The sequence below is a fragment of the Colius striatus genome, chromosome 10, assembly GCF_028858725.1.
Source record: "Colius striatus isolate bColStr4 chromosome 10, bColStr4.1.hap1, whole genome shotgun sequence".
Lineage (NCBI taxonomy): Eukaryota > Metazoa > Chordata > Aves > Coliiformes > Coliidae > Colius > Colius striatus.
In genome coordinates, this window is record NC_084768.1 from 30,396,925 (window position 1) to 30,420,068 (window position 23,144).

The following is a 23,144-nucleotide window of genomic DNA, read 5'->3' on the forward strand; positions in this document are numbered from 1 at the left end:
AGACCCCCTCAGTGGGTCCCTCTTGGCTCCCTCAGCCTGCTGCTGCTGGGACTGACCGTAGGCACCCAGCTCTATGGGGCTGCTGCAGGCTCTGTGCCCCCAACTTGGCATGTGGGGGGCAGAGTACCAGAGCCTCCCTCCCCGCCCTGGTCCCCCAAAGGGCCCCGTGCCCATCCTGCTCCGCCTCCACTCCCAGCAGTTTGTTTAATTAAGTGTTTTGCCTAATGGGATTGCCTCATTTCCATAACAAACTGGCGCGCTGTCATTAGGTGGGCTCCCTCATTCATTACTGTTAATTAGATATGGATCCCCCAGAAGGCGGTTCGGGGGTGATGAACGAGGCCCCTGACACACGCTATTACACATTAGCATTTTCTCAATACATCCGATACATCACAGCCCTCTGCTTCCTAAAGATGTTTTAAATAAAATATTAGCAGCCTGCTCTGCGAGGTGGGTGGAGGGGGGGGAGGGAAGGTCCCTGCCCCTCACCCTGGCCTCGGGCCTCCTCCGTGCTGAAAGTGCAGGGAAAGCGGCCGAGATGCCCTGTGAGCAGCAAACCAAAAAAGTCTCCAAACCCACTCCTTTCCCCGTCCGTGCCACCACAGACCGAAAGAGGTCACCGATACCCTCGCTGTCCCCCCGAGCCCGCAGACCCCTCCCCAGCACCCCATCCCGGGGGGGGGGGGTCTCAGCCGTGGGGAGGGCTTTAAAAACACCCCATCGACCGGTCTGTGAAATGTTTGTAAACCAAAAAGCGTCGGCGCCAGCCCCAGGCCCGGGGGGAACCCGAGCTCCTCCCGCCAGCCCCGGCAGCCTCCCACTCCCCGTTGCCGCGGGTAACCCAACCCCGCGCCGGTGGCCCCTAATGCAGCCGCTATAGATCTGTTGGGGCTGAGCGTCTCCTGCCCCAACAGACGTGATGGGATGTCCCCCGAGGTGTGCCCTTCGCCCTTGCCCTCCCGGCGCTATGGGGCGGGGAGGAAATGACGAGGGAGCAGCCCCCATCAGTGGTGGGCTAGAGATGGGGCTGGTGAGGGTCCCGTCCCATCGTCTCCTCACACGTTTCTGCACCTCAAATAGAAAAGGGGGTTCCCCTTTGGGACATCACCTGCACCCAGAGGCTGTGGCGTGGGTGGTGCAGAGTGTCCTCCGCTGCCTCTCGCCTGCAAAGGGAAACACAGAAAGGCAGAGAGCAGCCGAGAAGATTTATACTTGTTTAATTAATGTCAAATGTAGTTTACAAACGGGAGCGACAAGTACCTCTTTGTATAATATACACCGACACACAATCATCGACACACCGGAATAGCGCTTTGTGCAACTGGGATTCTTTGGGCAAAGATACGTAACTCCAAGATTTCCACTCTTTCCTTTTGCTGCTGCTGCTGCTTCTTAAAAACACTGAAACTCATTTCCGAAGAGGGGAGGCGGCGGATGCCTGCTAGAAACCGGGCTGCCTCTCTCCCCAGCCCTGCAGCCCCCCCGTTGAAAACAGGGGATGGCTTTACAATTAAACCAAAAAGAAAGAGAACAAAAAGTAACCCCCAAAACAAAGAACCAAGGACTAGTTACATATGGTTTTACATGTAAATACATAGAGCACACGGCTGGTCCACAACAGCTGCCAGAAAACCTGGCTCCCTCCCGGGGCCTATTCCCAAGGAAGAGCTGTGCTGCTGCTGGAGTGTCCTGTCCTCTCCCCCTGCCCAGCTGCCTCTCCAACCCACCCACTGCACCCTCTTCAAATGCATCTCCAAGATCCCGGCGCTGGCAGTGGGGTAGTGCAGCCCTGGCTGGGGGATACACACAGCACAGCACAGCCCAGCCATGCCCCAGATTATTCCCCTTTGCAAATTCAGACCCAAGTTGTGTGTGCCTGCCCTGCCCCTGCCTGGGTGCTGCTGGCCAGGGGGTCACCCAGCAGGAACAGCTGCCTGCTGTGGGACCCTCCTGGGATGCCTCAGCTTCCTCTGGTCCCCAGAAGCTTGGCAGGGATATGTCCCCGAGCAGAGGAGGCTGTGGCTCTCTGGTCTCAGAAGCTGCCATGAGCTTGGAGATCCAGGAAACTCTCAATTAAGAATTGTCATCTTTTGCCAAGATGCTTATAAAATAGAGCTCCTTCAATCTGGTTTGGGGTTTTTTTTGTTCTTGGGTGCAGTGGGATCCTTCTGAAAGGAGATGCTGAGGCCAGCAGCTGCTCTCAGCAAAACAGCATCAAGTTCAGGGCAGAGAAGTGGTGGTGGAATCATCACCCCACAGGCACCCGGGCTCCCCACCACCTCTCCAGCCCAGCTCCAAACCTCTCTCCGTGTCTGTTTCCAGACAAACCGCTACAGCCACGTTGTGCTGCCAGATGGGATCTACTTGGAAAGACCCTGCAGGGGCAGGGGGAGACGAGCTTCCCCACCTCCCCGCCTTCCGTCTTCGGGGAGCTGGCAGCGGCGGCTGCCCGGGGCAGGGCTGTGGGCGGCCAGCACACGGGGCCTGTGCCCCGGGAAACACAACAGCATCTTGGGTCCTGAAAACAAAAAACACAACAAAAAACCAACCAGGCCAGATGGCAGCTTTGGTTAAGGCTGAGGATACGGGAGACAGGCCCGAGCACGAGGGGCTGCGTGTGAGGAGCTGCAGCTGGAAGCAGCTCTGCAGGGCACGGCCCGTGGGCAGCCCCAGGGTCGGCCGGGCTCTGCGCCTGTGGCCCGAACGCAGGCTGCAGGAGCTGGGGGAGCCAGCCAGGGCACGGCCGGCTCTGCGGGGCCTGAGGGCCACCCCTCCCCGGGCCCACCGTCCTGGCCGGGCAGCAGGAGCAGCTCCAGCATCCCCAGCGGCTGATGGAAAGCAACACGGGGCAGGGGGCTGTGGCCGGGAGGTGGCGAGGGCAGCGCTCTGGCCCGATGCCTCCCTCCAGCTCCGCACCGTTTGCCCCTTCCCCTGCTGGGAAAGGCAAAGGGGACGCTGAGCCAGATCCCCCCACCCTGCCCCGTCCCCTGGCGAGGAGTTAAAAGCCGTGTCTTTCCAGGGATAACGATTCTATTATAAATAGCCCCATTAGCTACAACTAATGACAAAAATCCACCTCCTCTACTCCCCATAAGTTCTGTAAGTTATGGGCAACGCTACAGCCATTACTAAAAGCTGTTAACTTCATATCTGAATGAGGAAATATACACCACAGAACATTAAACCATTTATATTATATATATGTATATATATACTTTGTTTTTTTTTTTAAACTAATGACTTTAATGCCAAAACTTTGCTGAACCAAGAAAAATATGGGTTTAATGTTCTCTGCTCGTTTTTCTTTAATCTTCTTTAAAAAAAATACAACCCAAAACAACAAAAAACCAAACCCAAAACCAAAGGGAAACTTATTAGTATGTAATGTTTGAGTCTATCCCATTTATACACAACATTGTAAACATATATAATCTATATTACATGTGCTTCATTTCTGCCTGGGGGGGTGGGTGTGTGTTTGTTTTTGTTTGTTTTCTTTTTTTTTTATCACTAGAACACCACAAAGAACCAAAACAGAACCAAACCGAAGCCCAAATGGAAAGCAAATGAAACCCAAACAAAACCAACTGAACAAAGAACACAAGTTACGGGTTATTTAACATCTTTCTGTCAAGGGGTCCCTTCCCCAGTCTCCTGGGGGCAGAGTGGTCAAGAGCACAGTCCAAAGGAAGGCTCAACGAGCCGTCCACGATGCAAAGCCAGCTCCAGGGAACGGTGCATGGGGAATACTGGTTTTAAAAAAGGGGGCTTCACAACAAAGGGTTTGGTTTTTGCCCGCTGCAGGTGCTGAAGGAGACCTCAGCACGCGGGGCCCGGGAGCCCAGGCTCCCCGCTGCTCCTGTGTCCTCGAGTCCATGGCTGTGGAGTCTCTGGTTTATTTCTTATTCTTTACATTTCAAAATGTCTTGTTTTGTTTTTTGTCTCGTTGTTGTTGCTGTCATTCTTCTCCCCCTTGGTGTGATGAGCTGAGCCGAGTAGCTGGGTCCTGCCCTCCCGCTGGGTCCTTCATAAATAGATGCGTCGAAGGTCTCCGGGAGACGTGATGGTGTTGCACTGGGGACAGAGCTTCTTGGCACCCTGCAACCGGCAGACCAGACCAACAGTGTGAGACAGAGAAGGACAACCCCCCTGACCCTGCCCCTGGCTTGGGATCTCGAGATGAGCAGCATAAGAGTGGGGGGCAACAGCAACAGGGCCATGTACCCCTGTCCCCTTCAGGCAGGGCCAGCAGCAGGCACAAGTTGTGGTAACGGGGAGCCCCAGTGCTCTTCTTGCCCACCCTGCCAGCCTTGTCCCCTCCAGTCCCTGGCAGGAGGCAGCTGGGTGGGCAGCAGTTGCCCAGGGGCTGAAACCCTGCACCAAGCTGTGTCTCCAGGGAAAGGAGGCTCTGCAGGTAGATCAGCCTGAGCCCCCTGTCACACTGTCAGGCAGATCTGCTCGTTTCTGCTTCTCTTCTGTAGCCCTCCATGAGCCCATTCAGGTCACTGAGCAGGGAGAAAACCAACCCAGCTAGAACAAGTTTTCAGCTGGGACAACTGAACTGGTTCATGGTGGGGTTGGATCATCCCTTTCAGGGAGGCATATCAGGGGACCCTGCAAAAGCCCCCAGCTGCTGGCATGAAAGAAACCCTCATCCCATCCTCCCCCAGCTCCCAGAGGTGAGCCTGTTCTGCCAAGGTGAGCTGAAACCAGCCAACTGTGATGTGGGCTGGGGTGAGGCAATGGGCAGCTGACACGAACGCTACGTGAAATAGAACAAGGACTGATGTGCCATCTGTCACCCAGCCTGACAGCAACAGGGTGTTAGTAAGCCTCAGAATCGGGGTCAACCTAAGCCAGTCATCATTAGACTGGCAGATGTGACAGACAGTTGATGGGAAAAATGACAGAAAGATGGTTCTGCTGTGAGGCAGCCCCCTGACTACAGCACCAGCTTCTGCCTCCCTGGATAATGCCAGGGAGAGGCACCTCCTGCAAGAGCAGTCCCCTGACCCATCCAGTGCCTCAGCCTGCCTTTAGTCTGGGGCAAAGGATGAAGGAAGGTGCTTGCTGCCACCTAAAACCATGTCCTGCGATTCCTCAGTGCTCCTGTGTAACGCTGAACAGCATTTCAGCAGCTCTTCTGCCGTTCTAGCTGTGCTGAAGTTGCACATGGTTGCCTGCAGGGGTGTGGGAGGAGCAACTGAACCCCCTCGGGTCTGTTTTTGCTAAAGCAAACGTCAGAGTCACTGTCACCTCGCTGTTGTGTGTCTTGTGCTCCGTTCTGGGATCTGGAGGCGGGCTGGGACAGCTGAGGGCAGATGTGTGTGACCCCTGGCCAGGGCAACCTCACTAACACAGACTAGACAGCCCAACGTGGGAAATTTTGGAAGGATGGATCCCTGGAAAGCTCCTTTGCCCAGGGCTCTCCAAAGGCTGCACTGCTGCTTGCTATTGGCACAAATCATAGAATCATCTGGTTGGAAAAGACCTTTAAGAGCATCAAGTCCAACCCTCACCTCACACTGCTGAGCCCATCACTAACCCATGTCCCTCAGCACCTCAGCTGGGTGTCTTTGCAGTATCTCCAGCGATGGGGACTCCACCACCTCCCTGGGCAGCCTGGGATAGTGTGTGATAACCCTCTCAGGGAAGAAGTTCTTCCTAATGTCCAATCTAAACCTCCCCTGGTGTAACTTCAGGCCGTTTCCTCTTGTCCTATCCCTCGTTACATGGGAAAAGAGACCAATCCCCACCTCACTACACTCTCCTGTCAGGTAGTTGCAGAGAGTGCTTGTGTCTCCCCTCAGCCTCCTCCTCTCCAGACTAAACACCCCCAGTTCCCTCAGCTGCTCATTAGACTTGTGTTCCAAGTCCTCCTCACTCAGCCCACAGGATGGAAGAACAAGACTGATTAAACTGGCATGCAGCTTTCCTCCTCTCTTCCGTGCCAAAGCAAGGTCAGGTCTGCAAAGCCATCACACCACAGGGAGAGGGGAGATGGGTGGATTTATCCTGCCAGAGCCCAGGCTCCCTGTCTCGGAGATCTGCTTTCAGCCCCACACACTGATGGCTTTAGGAGGACTCATGCTCCTAGCTAAGGCTGAGAGAGCTGCATGTGGGCAGCCACAGCCAATCTCTCACCACACTGGAAGGCAGAACGTGTAGCTTGACCCATTTTCTGCAAAAGCTATGTGATGGCGGACTGATTTAGGGCAGCAGTGGCTGTTGCTTCCCCTGCCCTCATGAAGAGCAGCTCATCCCAAGCCCTGAAGGCCGGGTACACTGGAGGGAGGGCACAGCCATGCCTCAGGGACCCTGGGCAGCCCAGCCTGAGCGGCTGAGCACACCAGGCCCAGGTCTCTGGGTCTCTCTTCTACTTACGCTTGGTATTAAACAGTTCAAGCAAAAATAATGACTTTGGACCCTTGGGGAAACCTTTCTCTTTCTCTTTTTCCTTTTAAAAATAAACCTGTCATCCTCTGCACACACAAGCACGTGTGTTAAACCCAGATTTTCTTTCTCCTTTTTAGACTGCAATTGCTTAGAACCCTGTTCCTTGCATCTGCCTTTTCGGTGGAGGTGTACAACATTTATTGGCGCTACCATTTAAGCTCTCTCCTCTCTTGTGGAGAGGCACACATGAGCTTGTACACACAGACATGCTGGCACAGGCACAATGAAAAAGCGTTTGCTCCCCCACCGCTCACCTGCCAGCTGGGGTTACTAAACTTTTCCCTTTAAATAAAAATGCTGTGGAATAATAAGTCCCACCTGTCGGCCAGTTCTTTCTTGCTTTTCTGTTTTTTTTTTCCCAGGTCCTTCTGCTCCTTTCATCATAGCTTCATGGAAAAGCCTTGATGTGTTATAGCTGTGTGTGCTAGAGTAAAGGCCACCTCAGCTTTTCCATTATAAACCCCAGTTTTGAGGGGTTTATAAAACTCTGCTGCAAGAAGTTTGCTCCAGGGCTGTTACAAAGCAAAGAAAAAGAGGCTGGAACCAGGATGGAGTTTATTTTTTCTCCTCCTTTCTTAATTAAAATTTGGCAAGTGATTGATCCACAATACAGGCTAATCACTTGAGGTAGTAGGTTGAAAAAGACATTAACAAGAGCTGGGATGTTGAGAAGTCGTTAGGGCTCGCATGGTGCCAGGAAGGATTGGAGCTTTTTGTCTTAAAGTTGCCTCTTAAAAAATAAAAAATGGTGTGCCGTCTGCTATAAATTGGCTAAGGCAAGAAAACTCAAAAGGAAAGGTTTAGGCACTTCCTGCTGTCCTGTGGGTCTGAAAAAAAAAGGGGAATTTCCAAGCAGAATACGCTACCAGGCACAGAGAATGGAGACACACACACACGGAGCAGCCTGGCCTGCAACGGTGCTGCTGCCAAACCTGGGCTCAAAGCTTGCCTCTTTTTGAGGAAGAACCTCCAAGACCTCCTAGTCCTTAATCAAGGCAACAGTCCCTTCTCCCACCCACACCTCCACGGGAAGCGTCAGCTTCTTCTCTGCAAGTGCCAGTTCCCAGGGGAGCAGCCGTTCACCCCTGCCGTGGGCTCCCTCTGGCTGTGGTTAAAGCAACCAGGAGAGTGTCCTTTTTGACAGAGCCTCCTCAAAGTGTGGAGCTTACCCCCAACAGGCTGTTGGAGGCCAAAACTGATAGATGTTAAACAAATGGGCAACCTCATGGCAGACAGGAACAAGCCCATCATCCTTGGGCAGCTGCTGACTCCGGAGGTCCCTTTGTTGCTGGAAGCACTAAGGTATCACCCAGAAGGATTGCTCACAGTGTAATCTACCAAAGATTTAATGTGTCAGTGGCAGAGCACACATATCTATTGATGGATCCCCTGGAAGCAGATTCTGTGATGAAGGAGGCTTTTTATAAGAGATTTTGTCCTGCTCTTGCAGTTGTCATTTTCAAATAAGCTCAAGATAAGCAAGCACAAGCCCGTGGTCAGCAAATACATGTAGAAAAAGTTTGATCTGGCTGTACAAGTGGTGGGGGAAACTCAGCAAACTGCACCTGCTCAAAGAAACCTGTCCTCTTTCAGCCCCTGCACTCACCAACAGCTCCATCACCGGCAACAACAGCCTGACTCAGCTTTCAACTCCATTAACTTCATGAAGAAAGACACCAGGGTTTGGGAGAGCACAGAGCTGCAGCTCAGAGGGATACCAAGAACACATCGACCCACTCCCCTGGCAAGGTCACCTCAACCTGAACTACTACTAACAGACATGCATCAAACCTGTTCTCACAGACCTCCAAAGATGGAGGCTCCAAACCTTCCCAGCCAAGCCCTGCAGCAGATCGCAAATCTATTATGAGAACTCTCTTCCCAGGAGAGTTCTTATATCTCTCTCCCTGTCTCCACTCCTGTTGTGCCTCCAACCACAGATCTGCCCACGGCGTACAGCACACCTTTAGCCCGTGGCCCCTGGACTGCAGCCCTCACAGAGCAAGTGGGAGGAGAGGAAACCACTTGGCTGATCATGTCTTTCTTGATGCTGAGTGAAGTGATGGTTCCACCCTTTCTCCATGGCCACTCTGAGGAGGACCATCAGATGGAGCAGCTTCTGTGGGCACTGGCTAACTCAGTGAGCACCATGATCTCCATTTTCTTCAGCCAGCTCCAGGGTCCCTTTCTTCAACCCCTGCCTTTCCTTCACTTTAATCCAGCACAGCAACAGGAGACAAAGATGGAGTCTGGTCTGGTGACTGTTTCATGCCTGGAACCTGGAGCCAGCTGGATGCACTGAGCTCCAGTATAACAGTGCTTAAGCTAGAGAGTCCAGCAACCATTTGCAGAGTTGGTGGTTACAAACATCTGCCCTTCTCCCTTAGCTACAGAGCAGTTATGTTGGAACTGGACGTCAAGAGCCAGAAATCCAAAAAAAGTGTATATTCAGAAAGCTCAAGTGCTTTAAAGATCCAGTCAGAGGATACTGGAGATGCTCAGATCACTGCAGCAGCGAATCCTAGAAAATGTTTAAACCTTAAACCTTTTAAAAACCACTTCACCTCCTCCTCTGGCCCACAGACAGACGTGAGCATCAAATTTCACCCTGACTTCAGTACCCTGCAGAGGTTTAGAAGTGCTTCCAGGCACTCCGGGCCTTGTTCAACACACGGTGCTCCCTCTCTCTCTCCCCCAGACACACTCACACTATAATTTAATATTAGATCTCAGCTGGGCACATAAACCACAGGCACACAGGGGAAAAGGGATTTTTCACCAGCAGGGATGGCAGATCTCCAGAATGTTCAAAAGGGGCCGGAAGCCCGACACAACCCACCCGCCCCAACTCCTATTAACTCCAACAAATTGTTTATTGCACAACAGAAGAAAAATGTTGCCCCTCTCCCCCGGCCAAGTCTTTCCATGTGTGCTGCACGCGCAGGCTCCCCGCTCCCGCCCCGCCGGGGAGCCAGCTTTATACCCAGGGAAAGGTAACGGCACCGATTATTACACACACTATCCCACAGCTCCTCGCTTGTTAAAAAAACACAAGAGTCTCTTTTGTGCCCGAAATAAAAGGAGATACCTTAATTAGAACAATGCAGGTTGGTGAGCATTAAACACTGAGCCCAGCTGCTGTATGCCATTAAATTCATAAAAAAGGAGGGGGGAAGGAGGGCAGTCTTAACGAGATTACACACATTGACTTTGATCAAGACACAAAAGCACCAAGGCGTTCCAGGGTTTTTATTGCTGTCTTCGGGCTACATTTTAATGGTTACATTAAGAAACATGCGAACACAGGCTGGGAGAGTTTTTTTGAGACAGGAGAGGGAGTGCAAGCATGCCTTGTGAAAAGGCCTGCTTTAATAAATTGGGGGCTGCAGGGAGAGGCATGGGGAACACATGAGTAGCCACTTATTAATTGCTTCCCCTACGCAAGTGCCAAGTCCTAATACGACATCTTTGTTGGACTCTACTCTTATCCCGCCTGCGTGGTCAGCAGAAAGGCCACGTGTGGGTAGCACACAGCCAGCTCCGTGCCCGCTTTCCTCACAGAATTCTAGGGGGTAGATCACTCTCCCCTGTGCAAGGGTAAATGCCAACCCTCGAGCATGTGGAGTGGGGTTTCCCTGATCTCGTGAGCAGCGTGACCGCTGCACGTGAAACAAAAGGGTCTGGCTGAAGTTGAACTAAGAACAACTTAGCCTAAGAGCTGAGCCTAAAAGCTGTGCCACAGATTTAGAGGATGACTAGAGGCTGCTGGGAAGAGGTGAGGACAAAGACTTCAGAGTAAAGATAATGAAAAAGAAAGGAATGTTTTCTCCTCTGCTTGTAGTGCTGCTGAAGGACGAGACCACTCCCCGCTTAGCAAAGGTGGCAGAGCAGACGCTCATCCACACACCTCACAGCTACATACCCACATATGTGTCTTTTATAACATGCTGCTAAAATGTTTACAAAAGCTTGTATAACCTAAATAGTGACGTGGTGTAGCTGAAGAGCTATAAAATACAGCCCAAGGGATAGCCAAGTTATTGAGTTGCTATTAGTACTCAAGCCCACAGGCACTTCACCATCCTGGTAACTTTTTTTGAATAAGAGTTTTAAAAGGCAGGATTTAAAGGAGCATGATCAGCTTAATCGTAATTCCAAGCACACAACATGTTCTATAAAGTAGATTTTGCAATGCCTTACAGGGACAGCTTTTAGGAGTGGCATTCCCATACATTTTCTGCAACCCGACACTGTATCATCTTTATAACTGGAGAACTAGAAAACACAACTATTTTCCACTCCTCAACAAGCTTGAAAATCAGCTGCACAGGGGACATTAAAGGCTGATTATAAAGCCCACAGTTTTAACACAGGAAAGTAAAACAAACACTTTATTTAATAACACCTTAAATTTTAACCTGACGTCCCTTAATACGTGTATAAATTACCACTGCCCTGGGTCACTTATTCCATGTTTAAGGCAGCCCTCAACCTTCCAAACAGAATGGCACATGCTTGAAAACTGCAGAGTGCTACTTCAGATAATTTGAACAAGACAGATTCAGATTCATAAAAGCTCCCTTCCATTTCCTCTCTCCTCAAGACGTTTCCCTTTGCTTCAGGGGAGCATTAGCTTTCTCAGAAGCTTCCCATTCCACGAAATCTCTTAATTTGGTCTCTGTTCTCCCAGCTTTACCTCTCTGCATGGATGCCCCACAGGAAATTACTGCAAGGCAGGGCTGTCCCCGGCACAGAGCACTTAGGTGAGCAATGGCTGTCCCCACAGCAGCAGCGGAGCAGGGGAGGGGCTGGACTGCACTTTGGTTGTGATGACTGCAACGAAACTCCCTCAAGTCAGAGCCAGAGTGGGGTGTTAAACAGCAAGGCTTGGGAAGTCTGCATGCACAGCACTCAGATTGTTTAAAATAAAGCAAAAAGCACTTTTCCTTGTGGTGATTTAAAATCAAGCATCCCAGAAGAGGGCAAAAAGCCTATAAATCAAGAAATAAGCCTATAAATTAACAAGAAATAGCCAAGAGCCTCACCAGAGTCCGCAGCCAGCACTCTTCACAGTGCACATGCCAGCACTGGATGGAAGTCAGGGGCATTGTGTAGGAGTCCTGGGGAGAAGAAGTAAAGAGGTTATTTCCACAGCAAGGATCTACTGATTCTTTGCTCCCAACCCCATCACAAAGCCTTTCTTTGTGGGCAGCATTGCCTTGTATTTGTATTACAAGGAATTAGGTTTGTGTAATATGTAAGTTTGTGTTTTTGCAATGTTTGTGTAGTAGAGGCAGAAAGTCTCCTGCAGTCCATTTTTCTGGCTTCCCAGAACTCCTGTTGGAAGCCCACAATCCACTCAAGTGGTGACCTGTCTCAGCACAGTTATCACAAGAGCATGTGAAGTTGCTGCAGCCACCTACCATTATTCTCACGAGAAAGGTCACCAGATCATACAAAAACCAGTGACAGGGCAAGATTAACCCTTATCACAACTCTTAGCTCCGCAGGAACAGCTTAACTACATGCCAAGGATGCTGCTGCTATTTCAGCAGACGTGCCTTCTCTTGAGTGTTTTCTACCATTGCTAATAAACCTCTGGAAATTGGCAGCCAGCTGTCATCTCCACCCTGGGATGAGAGACAGGGTCTGCACCCTGATGCTTACAAGTCATGAGCTGGGGGTGGGAGGGCACCACGCAAGAAGATGAAGTTGCAGAAGGAGCCCCCTGCCAAGCAGGATTTTTTCTTTCAATCAGCAGAATAAAAATTTAACAGGAGATGCAAAGCTTTGCAGGCTCACACCATCAGAGGGAGCTGCTGCCCTTCTTTAAGAAGACCAGCGCACCACCACAGAGAAAGCAGGACATTGACAACTTTTAAACGTTCAAGGCAGGCAGCATTCCTGTTCCCAAATACTATAGGGGGGCTCAGATGACAGATTCTGTTCACTCCTAGGTATGTAACTGCACATGCAGGAAGAGGATGGCTGGTTTCTGGGAGTTTTCCACAGCAAGTCTTCTGAAGTTGAGGCTTTCCTGCCCCTCAATACGGATGGACAGTCACTGATACCAGTGGAACAATGCGATGCATACAGACATTGCAACTGCTAAAAAGAGCCAGCACCTTCATTTGGGAGGGCAAGTAGTGTATAGGGGCAAAGATGAGTCCCCCTGCTCCATCCAAAAAAGGAGAAAAGCTTCTCCCCTCCTGGGCAAAGCTACCGAGACATTTCTGATTCATTACCACAAGTGGAGTGCTACTCACCATGCAAATGAGACATTTATAGCGGTCCCCACGGGAAAGCTGCCTTTCTAACTCACGGACACGAGCCTTTAACGCTTCAAATGTTGTCACTGCAGAGTCTTCTGTAATTCTGCAAAAGATGATGGAGAGTGAGCATCACTGAGCACACAAGATTATTAAGAGTTTGGGGGAAGGAGGATCCCACCACGGGTACCACATGGGAAATGACGACACTCAAACTAATACATCCAACTTGGGGGGGAAAAGAAGTCCTGGAAAGGCCAAGGTGAACTCCTTGAGGTGTCCTCTAAACGCTTGCAAACACAGTCGTGAAAGAAGACAACAAGGCTGGGGCTGCCAACTTCATACAGAGCAAGTTTGTGTGAGACACTGACAACTAAAGAACACAATTTTTTGCTTGTTTTTTTTCTTCCCCGTTGTTCTGTGTTTTATTTTTGCCTCTTTTCTTGACCCCTTAAGAGATTCCTTACGCTATAGTGATTAAAAGATTCCTTACAATCAAATGCTTTGGACAAAGTTCTGTGTGTTGTCCTAAAGCTGGTGAGGTAACTTTTGGTGGGGAATACATGCTGCTCTTCCCCTTAAGAGAATGGCCATCAACCTTGTGAAACACAGAATCAGCTCATTACACAGGATCAACACAATGTTTTTGTACTGAATAAACCTCTAGTGTTTTGGGTTCTAATCCTGAAAAACAAAGGAGAAATCAAAAGCAACGGACACTGTGCCAACAGGGTGGCTATAAAAGCAGCTTTACAATCTCTGCTTTCCCATTTCCTAGGGTCATTTTTGATGGGCAGCATTATCTCTTTTGTCACAAAGGCACTGTGCTGAGGGCAGGCAAGTGTATTTTCATGGTTCCGCAACGCTGGTGAAAAGAGCAACTTGCCAACCTAAAAGCAAGGGCAGACAGCAGTGCTTAGCAAATGAGATGCAGGGAGCATCGTAGACAAGGATGTGTCACTCCAGCATGCTGCAAAATCCCACTTCTGTACAGTGCAGATATGAAGAGGGGCCCTCAAACACTCCCTAGAAAAGGTTTCGAGCACTGCAATGACATTAACAGCTTTCACTCTTGTGAACAAACATACCAGCAATTTTCATGTATGTCAGTGAATTTTAGGCCTGTCCAAGCAGACTTCAGCTCAGAAGAAGCTGGAGAATACCTCACCACCAGAAGCTGCATCAATGGCAATATGACCCACAGTGGCACCTACGTGTTCTACCTTTTTAGAGGATGATTCATCAACAAGTGGCTAAAACATGGGTCCAGTGGAATTACTACAACCAATAAAGTGAGCTGCAACCTCAGCACTCCCGCTGCACGCACACACTTGCTCCTTTGCCCGTTAGTCACTCGTTGCCAGCACACGGCGAGGGACCTGAGCTATCTCCCATTAAGTGATTCTGCCGGCTTTTCCCAAGGCTCTGGAAACAAGAGCTAGTTGGAAAGATCTTGAGTGACTTTTTTGTAATTAAGACACTTCAGAAGAAACTGGAGATACAAAAGTGCATTTGGTTAAGTATCAGTGTTACAAAGCTCCTCCAGCTTCACTCCAGCCTTTGCACAGTGAGATGCTCTCTGCAGCAGCTGAGGACATTCACTGCAAATGACAGTTGCTATCAAATGGTATCAGTTTTAAAACTGAAGAAAAAAAAGGCAAAGAAACACACATCCCATGACAGCCTGGTGAGTGAGGACTGCCTGGGGACAGCAACGCTGTGGATTCAAGTCTTGGTTTTGATAAATACTCTTTGGAGTAAAATGAAAGAACTTCAAGTAGCAGCCAGTGCCCCCCACCGTGAAACAGCCGCTTGCTCCTCCTGATTGGGATGAATTATTATCATATCCCAGCTCGGGCTCTCACCCTCAGGGAAGAGTTGTTAGTGTTTTCAAAGAAAGTCTAGAAAGGTGTTAGTTTTGTCCAGGGATGAAACAGAATTATTTATTTAGAGCTTGAAGATTATTGTCAGATGAGAAAACTGTTTCCCTTCCAGACTGGCCCACCAGCAAGCTGATGCTGGATGAAGGTTGCAGCTGAATTTGACTTTCTGGGATCTGTATTTCACCTTCCTGCGTGCATAAGGGCATTGGAGATGTAAAGGCAGAGAGTGTCCAAAGCAGAGGGCAAGCAGAACCTCAATCCTCGTTCAGCTCTCTTCTTACTGTCTGCAGAGCTACCCATTCTCCTCTGAAGGGTGGGTGACTCAGCAAGGAAAGCGAAAAGCTGACTCCTTGAGCAGATCCAAGCAAAGGCCAATTCACCCCCAGTCACAGCCCAGTAACGGTCAAAGCTTGAGAAGGGAAAATTTGCCACTGCAACAACTCAAGGAGATAGAAAATGGCTTGTTTATAGAAGTCTAAATGGCTGACCCCCATCGGCCCATTTCGGAGAGTCTCTGAGATAATCGCACCTGTCCAGTAATAAACGAATGAATCAGAAAAGGAGGCTGAATAGAGGTATAAGCAATAATGCTCAGAGGCTGCCTGATACAATGGACAATCAATAGGAGGGCTGTAGATCAGGGTGCTAGTTAGCTGGAAAATTACCGCACCGCTGCGTGCGTCACGCTGTAGGGATCCTGGACAATCAATGTGGGAGGTATTGATTTAGTTATTATCACTTCATACGCTCCAGACATTGTTAAATATACATTTATTAACAAGACTGGGGTGCATTGGTAAGAGAGGGAGCTTTAGCCACTGCAGTATCTCCCAGCGCTGATCAAAGCTCAGCTGTGACAGACTTTAAAGTCCCTGCTCTCCCTGGCAAGTGAGCTCTCAGGGCAAATCCTCACGCACAGTGTGGCGCTGAAGATGCAGCTCCTATCTCATGAGAGAGAGGTTTTGGCCACAAGTGAGTATTTGGCACTTGAGATTTCAGGAAAGCCTCTTGGAGCAGCAGCAACCAAGGACGTGGCGGCCAAGGGTCAACCCAAAGTGAGCGATAATTGCATGGTTGTTTCCGAAAAGCCAGAGGAAATGAGGTCAAGGGAAACAGGGAGAACATTAGTAAATAAAGGAAACTGGAACTATCTCCAGGGATGGAATAAAGACAAGAGTCACTTCCCATGTGTCTGGCTCCTGTAGTGGCCAGCACACTTGGGACACATGCCATTCCATTTAGTGACATTTTACCGTCAACCTGCTGCTTGTACCCTGAAGATAAGCATCACTTAGGAGCAACTCTTCCTGCGGCAGCAACCCTGGGAACTCCCTCAGGCTTCCCTCTTGCGTGCACTCCTCGTGTGCGCTTGCCTGGACACAGCTGGGCGCAGCTTGGGCAGTACTTTTACAGGTTAAGGCCAGGGTCAGAAAGCCAAGCTCCACGGAGAGGGCAAGGCTGTGTACAAGCTACCCTGCCAAGGAAGGGAGAGGGAATTACAGGAAAGAGGGATGAGCTTCCAGAGTCCTGCTCGCCCCACTGTGTCTTGACCTCACGCTGGACGTGGAAGGGCTTTTGTAATGGGTGTGATGTGTGTAGGTTACGTCAGTTCTCAGCCTTGGAGTGAGCTGCTGAGCACAGCCGCTGCTCTGAGCAATGCCTCAGCCCCAGAGCTGCTGCTCTCCAACCACACCGGTGTGAGTGATCTTGCTGATACCCACACTGTCCTCCCAGGCTGAGGATGTATCAAGAGGACCCATCCACACTCTGCTCCTCCTGGACCTACATCATCACAAACAAAGGAGGTCTGAGCAAGAACCTCTAAACAAGAGTAAAAACACAAAGGGAAGGCTCCTCACTGAAGCAGCTTGCACCCCTGTCTGACTTTGTGGATAACTCTTCCCCAGCATGGCAGTCACAGTGGAGGACACTGGGTACCAGGGAGAGAGCCTATGAGACTGGCAGACGGCACGTGATAGTTTCCAACCTTTGTGCCCTATGTATGTTTTTCAAAGCATTTCCACAGAGCACTGAAAATAAGAGCAAACTTTCTTCCTTTGAAAAGAAACCCTGTGTTTTGTTCAGGTAAAAGGCCAAGAGGAGGACACAAAATGCCACAAAAGAGGAAAAAGGACCTATCTGTAGCTTTGAGTTGTTACTCAGCAATCGGCCTCCTGGGAAATCTCCCTTGGGAATCAGCTGCTCGCCTCCCGCTGCCCCTGCCTTTGCAAAAAAACTTCAACCTAAATGCTGGTTATTTGTCAAACATTAGCATGCATGTGATCTTTGTTTCTCCAAATTAAATCGAGCAATTCCTACCCGCTGTCCCAGTGGGCAATCACAAGCAATTCCGTTAATTAAATTATCTCTGATTCTGCAGCTCTGGAATCTCTCAATTGACTAAGTCTGTGCTTTATCATCAACAAAATACTGGACCAAAAAGGAAACAACAACATCAAAAATGCTGATGTCAAAAGTGATTGGCTTCAGTTAACCCTTCCCAGCTGGATATTAAGGGCTGCTCAAGGAACTGTTGGACTGGAACGAGCCCAAGAGCATGAGTCTTATACCAGAGATACCAGTAGCAGCTGTTCACTAGTGTTTCCTTTCCATTGTACAGAAAAAACCCAGAATACTGTACCATCCCTGCATCCAGCATCCTGACGACTTGAGAGCCACAGAAAGATGCAAACTCTTGGCTGATGAAGCAGCGGAAAAACACCTCCAAGATCAGTAGGCCCCTGCGAATACCCCATCCTCCACTTACCCAGCCCTCGCTCGATGTACCCTGCTGTTGAGGAGTCTCCATAAAACATCCCCCTTTGGTTTATTTCAACTGGATATAAATTTTCCTTTCTTCATAAATGGCCACACTGTACACAGCATTCCATAAATTTTTACAGTTCCACTGTTTGTATGTACCTTGTAAAAACCGCTTAGCACTGATTAAACACACCACCCATAAAATTTCATGGGCTACTTTTGACACTTGATATTCTGACCTTCTTCTCTCTTCCCCATACATTTAATTTTTTTTGTTTTCACATGCTTGTAAACACAAAGTAGCAGAGAGGAAAAGGTACAGTGCCACTGACAAACCCCAGAGCCACGGCTCTGTTTTTAAACAAAGCCTTTATCTTCCCCTGTCCGAGGTGGAGAACCTGATCCCAGCAGGACACAGGTGCCGTTTCCCTGTGCCAGGGGCAGAGGTCAGGTCGCTCGCAGCTTACATATCATAAATATTAGAAACAGACTGGTCGATGCTTTGAAGGCAGAGGCAAGCTAAAGAAAGATCCCAGGAGCAGAGAAACCACGGCTGCAGATGACAATTATCATAACCACTACTACGCTGTAGAAGAGAAAGCCTACTGCAGTCCTCACTTTGTGGGGCACAAATCTTTAAGACTTGATAAAATGATCTAAAAAATGACCCCAACATCAGTGCACAATCATTTAATTGCAAGTCTTCCCTCACAGCCAATTTATGTTTGGGTGAGAGGGCAACTTTTTCAGAGAAGAGAGCCGTGTTTTATTAGCCTGTAACATGCTGTGAAGGGCTGCTGTGACGCTTTTGGCACTGCAGGATGATTCTATCTTGGCTCTCCTGGTTGTCTTCAGCACAACTCCCTCACTATCTGAGTTTCAAACACTAAGTAAAAACAACCTGAAGTTTTCTAGGACAACAGCTACTCCTGTTTTTCAACCTGGTGAAATAATCTGCCCTCACTTTCAATGCAACTTCACCTGCAATGAGTGCTATAGCCACCAATACAGGGCGTTTACTCTGGCAGAGGTGGGTGAGCACCTCTGAATGAGTGGGAGACACACACACACAAACAAGCAAAACATTTAAACTGGTCGGTAAGTAAAAGAAAAACCACAGGTGGCTTTAAAAGGAAACAGAGATCAAGCATTTTCAGTATGTTAAGTCTCTGAAAGAAGCCCAGTGTCAGGCACTGGTGGCAGACTGACTGTGAATCACCCCAGAACATGTGGGCTACCAGCCTGGCAGGATGCACTGCGATTTTATTTCACTAGATGAGCTGGCTACAGCAGAAAGGGCCAGATCCCCAAGTAGCAAACCGCCTAGCGAAGCTGTTTGCAGTAGAACTGTGTCAAACCACACCAAGTGAAGTTTAGACCCTCGGCCTGTGAGGGTGCCAGTGCTAAAATCAAATCTTCTGGCAAGATATCAATGTTTTAGGAGTTGGCTTCCCCTTTATTTAGCTAAAAATCTCATTTATTGGGTTTATTTGTTTTTAGACTAACCTCCTTTAAAAAGGCTGACTTATAATCCTATAAAACACTGTCACATGTATTGAAGAAATTGGCAAAGATGCTAATTTATTGTCCTCTAGGAAAAAAAAAACACAACACAAAAAGCCCTCTTTCCTTGATTAATGTATGTTTTTGTATTGTAAGATATTAAAGAATGTTGCTTCACCTGTAATTATAGAGAATAGTTTGTTTTGGCAAAGTGCCCTGGCTTCTGGTTGCCAAGCTATGAATAATGCAATGTTCTCCATTCTAATTTCCGTGTTCTAAGTTGTGAATTTGGAGCAGGGAGCGTGCAAGGGCACACATACACACACACACACACACACATACACACACAGATAGACACACACAGACATAGACACACACACACCGCAGAGGCTCCCTCCGTCATGAGCGCCTCTATTTTATACTTGCTTGCACAACTTGTTAATACTGGCATCTGCTTGCCAAATTCAGAGTTTGCTTCTGACTAATTTCATCTTGATGCAAACCAAAAGTGTTGTCTCTTTTTTTTTCCCCCCTCGCCGAGGAATTATTTCTCTTCCACTTGCATGCACCGTTGCGATGCCACTGAGGGGAGCTTACTGCTGCAAGAAGGCATTTTAAGCCACGTTTAGTAGCAACTTGGGTAAAGATTCCCTGAAGAATTTAATGACAGAAGTATTCATTATGCTTTCATATCTCCCCCGCCTCTGTAACACAGAACCCAACAATGTCTTTACAGAAGCGGGAAGTAAATTCAGGCACTGGCTCTTTCTCTCTCTCTCTTTTTTCTTGGCCCGTGTTTCACTGGGACACATGTGCCCAGCTCAAAGCAAAACAGAGACAGATGGCACCGCTGATCATTCAGAATAGAAGGAGCCTCAGAGTCAGCATGTTTAGCTGCATTTGTAGGGCTCCGCAGTACCCGCTGGCCGCTGGGACTGATTTAAAGAGGCGGCTGGTGAAAGGCTGAGCTTGCGCCAAAATTTTAAATGTGCCATTTGAGCAATTATGGTTCGACATGAAAGCTGGGAGAAAGAATGCATGGGTCATTCTGATTTCGATTTAGAGACTGTGTCCCCCGTTCCAAAGAGAAAATAAATGCAATCCCATTGCTTTACTGGAGCAGCTTTGGTGATAAAGGAAAAAGCCACGCTAATGGGAAAGTATTTTGCTGCAGTGAGGTTTTGTTGAGGAAGCACAGTTGAGTCAGAAAATGATTCTCTAAATAAAGTTCCCAAATAGAAGTAATCATAGAATGGTGGGGGTTGGAAGGGACCTTTAGAGATCATCTAGTCCAATCCCTCTGCAGAAGCAGGGTCACCTAGATCAGGTCACATAGGAACATGTCCAGGTGGTTCTTGAAGTCCTCCAAGGAAGGAGCCTCCACAACCCCTCTGGGCAGCCTGTGCCAGGGCTCCCTCACCTCAACAGGGAAAGAGTTGTTTCTTATATTTAAGTGGAACTTTTTGTGTTCCAGTTTCATCCCATCATCCCTTGTCCTGTTGCTGGCTACTATAGAAAAAAGGGATGTCCCAACCTCCTGACACCCATCCTTTAGATATTTATAAATGTTAGTAAGATCTTCCCTCAGTCTCCTCCAGATGAAACAGTCCCAGTTCCTGCAGCCTTTGCTCATATGAAAGATGCTCTATTTCCCTGACCATCTTTGTGGCCCTGTGCTGGACTCTCTCCAGCACTTCCCTGTCCCTCTTGAACTGAGGAGCCCAGAACTGGACACAGGACTCCAGATGAGGCCTCACCAGGGCAGAGTAGAGGGGGAGCAGAACCTCCCTTGACCTGCTGCCCACACTCTTCTTGATGCACCCCAGGATGCCATTGGCCCTCTTGGCCACGAGGGCACATTGCTGGCTCATATTTAGCGTATTATCAATCAGGACTCCCAGGTCTCTCTCTGCAGAGCTGCTCTCCAGCAGTTGGACCCCCAGCCTGTGCTGGTGCAGGGGGTTGTTCCTTCCCAGATGCAGGACTCTGCACTTGTCCTTGTTGAACCTCATTACATCATCATAATCATGCATCTCGTGTGTTAATATCTCAGTTCACTCTTCCTATGTATCTTTTATCCTGGTGATTCCAATTGTATTCCTAACAGATCTGTCAAGCTGTGTCATGGTCTCTATCTTAACACAAAAGCCAGGCAGTGGAAATGGAAAATGCAGCTCCTCTCCCTGCTGAGGCACACGGGTTAGAGGTTCCAGCCTACTGAAACTTGCCTCTATCCACAAGTAAATATGTTTGGATTATGACCAGGCTCCATGTATAGCTAGGCAGGTATATTTTTCTACTGGAAGACTTATGGCAGCTGCAACCCATCATCTTACTGTTGCCTGGAGGTGGTCTGGGATTATTGGTAGCTTTGGTTGGACGATCAGGGCACAAAATTATAAAATATCCCTGCAGTGAAAGAGGAATAGCAAATTCCTGGGGCTGAAAGACATTTAGAAGGTTGGACACAGAGCCTTGCCTCACGGCCAGCCTCTGTGCACAATGAAATGCCTTCTACTCCTGTGGCCCGCATCCAAACGGCCGAAATAAACAGGAAGTATCTATGCTACTACAGCAGCACTTGGACTCATCTCCAGCCTTTTAAGGGCTTTACTGTGGAGGTGATATGCTTTCCAGAACTTCCATTCATGACTGTTGATTGGAGGTACACAAGGGCAGCGCGATAACACATCCTCCAGGCAGCTTCCTACAACTGCCGCCGCCCTAGAAGTTCTACACTGTTGCTGTTTCCTTTACGGGGAAAGAAAGGATCAGAATTAACATCATTTAAGGTAATTGTGCCTTCAAAAAGAAACTTGAGGCTATTAAAGGAGGCCATGGCACATTAGTATTGCATAACCAACTGTGGTCCCAGAGCTGGAAGAGGAAACCTGCAATGCAGAGGAAGGACGGGTCATGAGCTCGCTATTTGAGGGAAAAGCAGGAATGCTTATGCAACCGAGTGGGAGAGAGAAGCTTTTTGTGGGCAGAAAACATCAAAAAGGAAGAGAGAATGGAAAACTAGGATGAAGTATCCACAGTGGAGGAGAACAAAAAAAGTCAGGACAAGCATCAACACTGACTGAGGGGTGATCTCATTAATGCTTACAAATAGGTAAAAGGTAGGTGTCAGGAGGATGGAGCCAGGCTGTTCTCAGTGATGTCCAATGACAGGACAAGAGACAATGGGTGCAAGCTGGAACATAAGGAAAAACTACCTCACTGTCAGGGAGCACTAGAAGGGGCTGCCCAGATGGGGTGTGGAGTTTCCTTCTCTGGACACACTCATAAACCCACCTGGATGAGTTCCTGTGTGACCTGCTCTAGCCGGACCTGCATGGCCAGGGAGGTTGGACTGAATGATCTTTTGAGGTCCCTTCCAACTCTTAAGTTTCTGTGATACATTAGTTAGTTACTTGCTATTACACTGTCTCTGTAAAGGCACTGCTGGGTTCTGTGTTACAGAGGTGGAGGGGATATGAAAGGACAATGAATTCTTCTGTCATTAAACTCTTTAGTTGTTATATTCTTTGTGAAGTCTTTACCAAGCTCCAGCTAAATGCGGCTTAACACTCCTTCCTGCAGCAGTAAGTTCCCCTCAGCAGCACTGCAACTGTGTGTGCAAGTGTAAAAGAAATAATTACAGACTCTACAGTTGTCCCAGACATGGTTTAGTGAGAAATAATACAACCAACCTGGGGTGGTTTTTTGGTACTATTTCATATTAATACTTACAAACTATAGCCTAAGAAATGCATAAGTGACCGATTGCTATAATGACAATCATGCTGCTGTCATCCAGCAGCTGGCAGAGCACAAACACTTGCTGAGTCCTGCCACAACAGTCAGCAAGTGCCAAAGAAAGCAGTGGCCCCATCACTGCCAGGCCCAGCCAGCCAGGGTTGCCCTTCCCCAGAGGCACAGCAGCAACAGCAAACTGGCAGCTGATGGGGCACAACACGACCCCTCCTCTGCTCTTCCAAGAAACGTTTCCATCCCAAGAGGGAATACAGCCTATGTAGAAATAACAGTTACTTTTCTCTTGAGAGCATCTGAGCACCACACAAACATTTCCTAAAAAAAATAAGTCAGTCCCTGCCTCTTCATTCATTCAGTGGAGGTAAGGGAGGTGAATAAACAGACACATCCTCTAAACAGTTTCAGAAGCAACACAGCAGGATCTACAATGCTTCATCAGAGACATTGTTAAACACAACAGGGTAATTTTAGGGACGAGTCCTCTCTCTGACAAGCTGCTCACACATCT

General features: G+C 48.8%; 1 protein-coding gene across 7 annotated transcripts in view; it reads right to left on the bottom strand.

Moving 5' to 3' along the window:
- Positions 1–1,203: 1,203 nt before the first annotated feature.
- The window catches only part of RNF220 (ring finger protein 220), a 229,049-nt gene continuing 207,108 nt past the window's right edge, over positions 1,204–23,144 (bottom strand). For all 7 annotated transcript variants that reach the window (XM_062003562.1, XM_062003564.1, XM_062003565.1 and 4 more), the window contains 3 exons: positions 12,726–12,834; positions 11,505–11,579; positions 1,204–4,101 (listed from right to left, as the gene is read on the bottom strand). In XM_062003562.1, the coding sequence (XP_061859546.1) occupies positions 4,030–4,101; positions 11,505–11,579; positions 12,726–12,834 (256 nt within the window). In that variant the 3' untranslated portion in view covers positions 1,204–4,029. The remainder of the gene's footprint in view (positions 4,102–11,504; positions 11,580–12,725; positions 12,835–23,144) is intronic.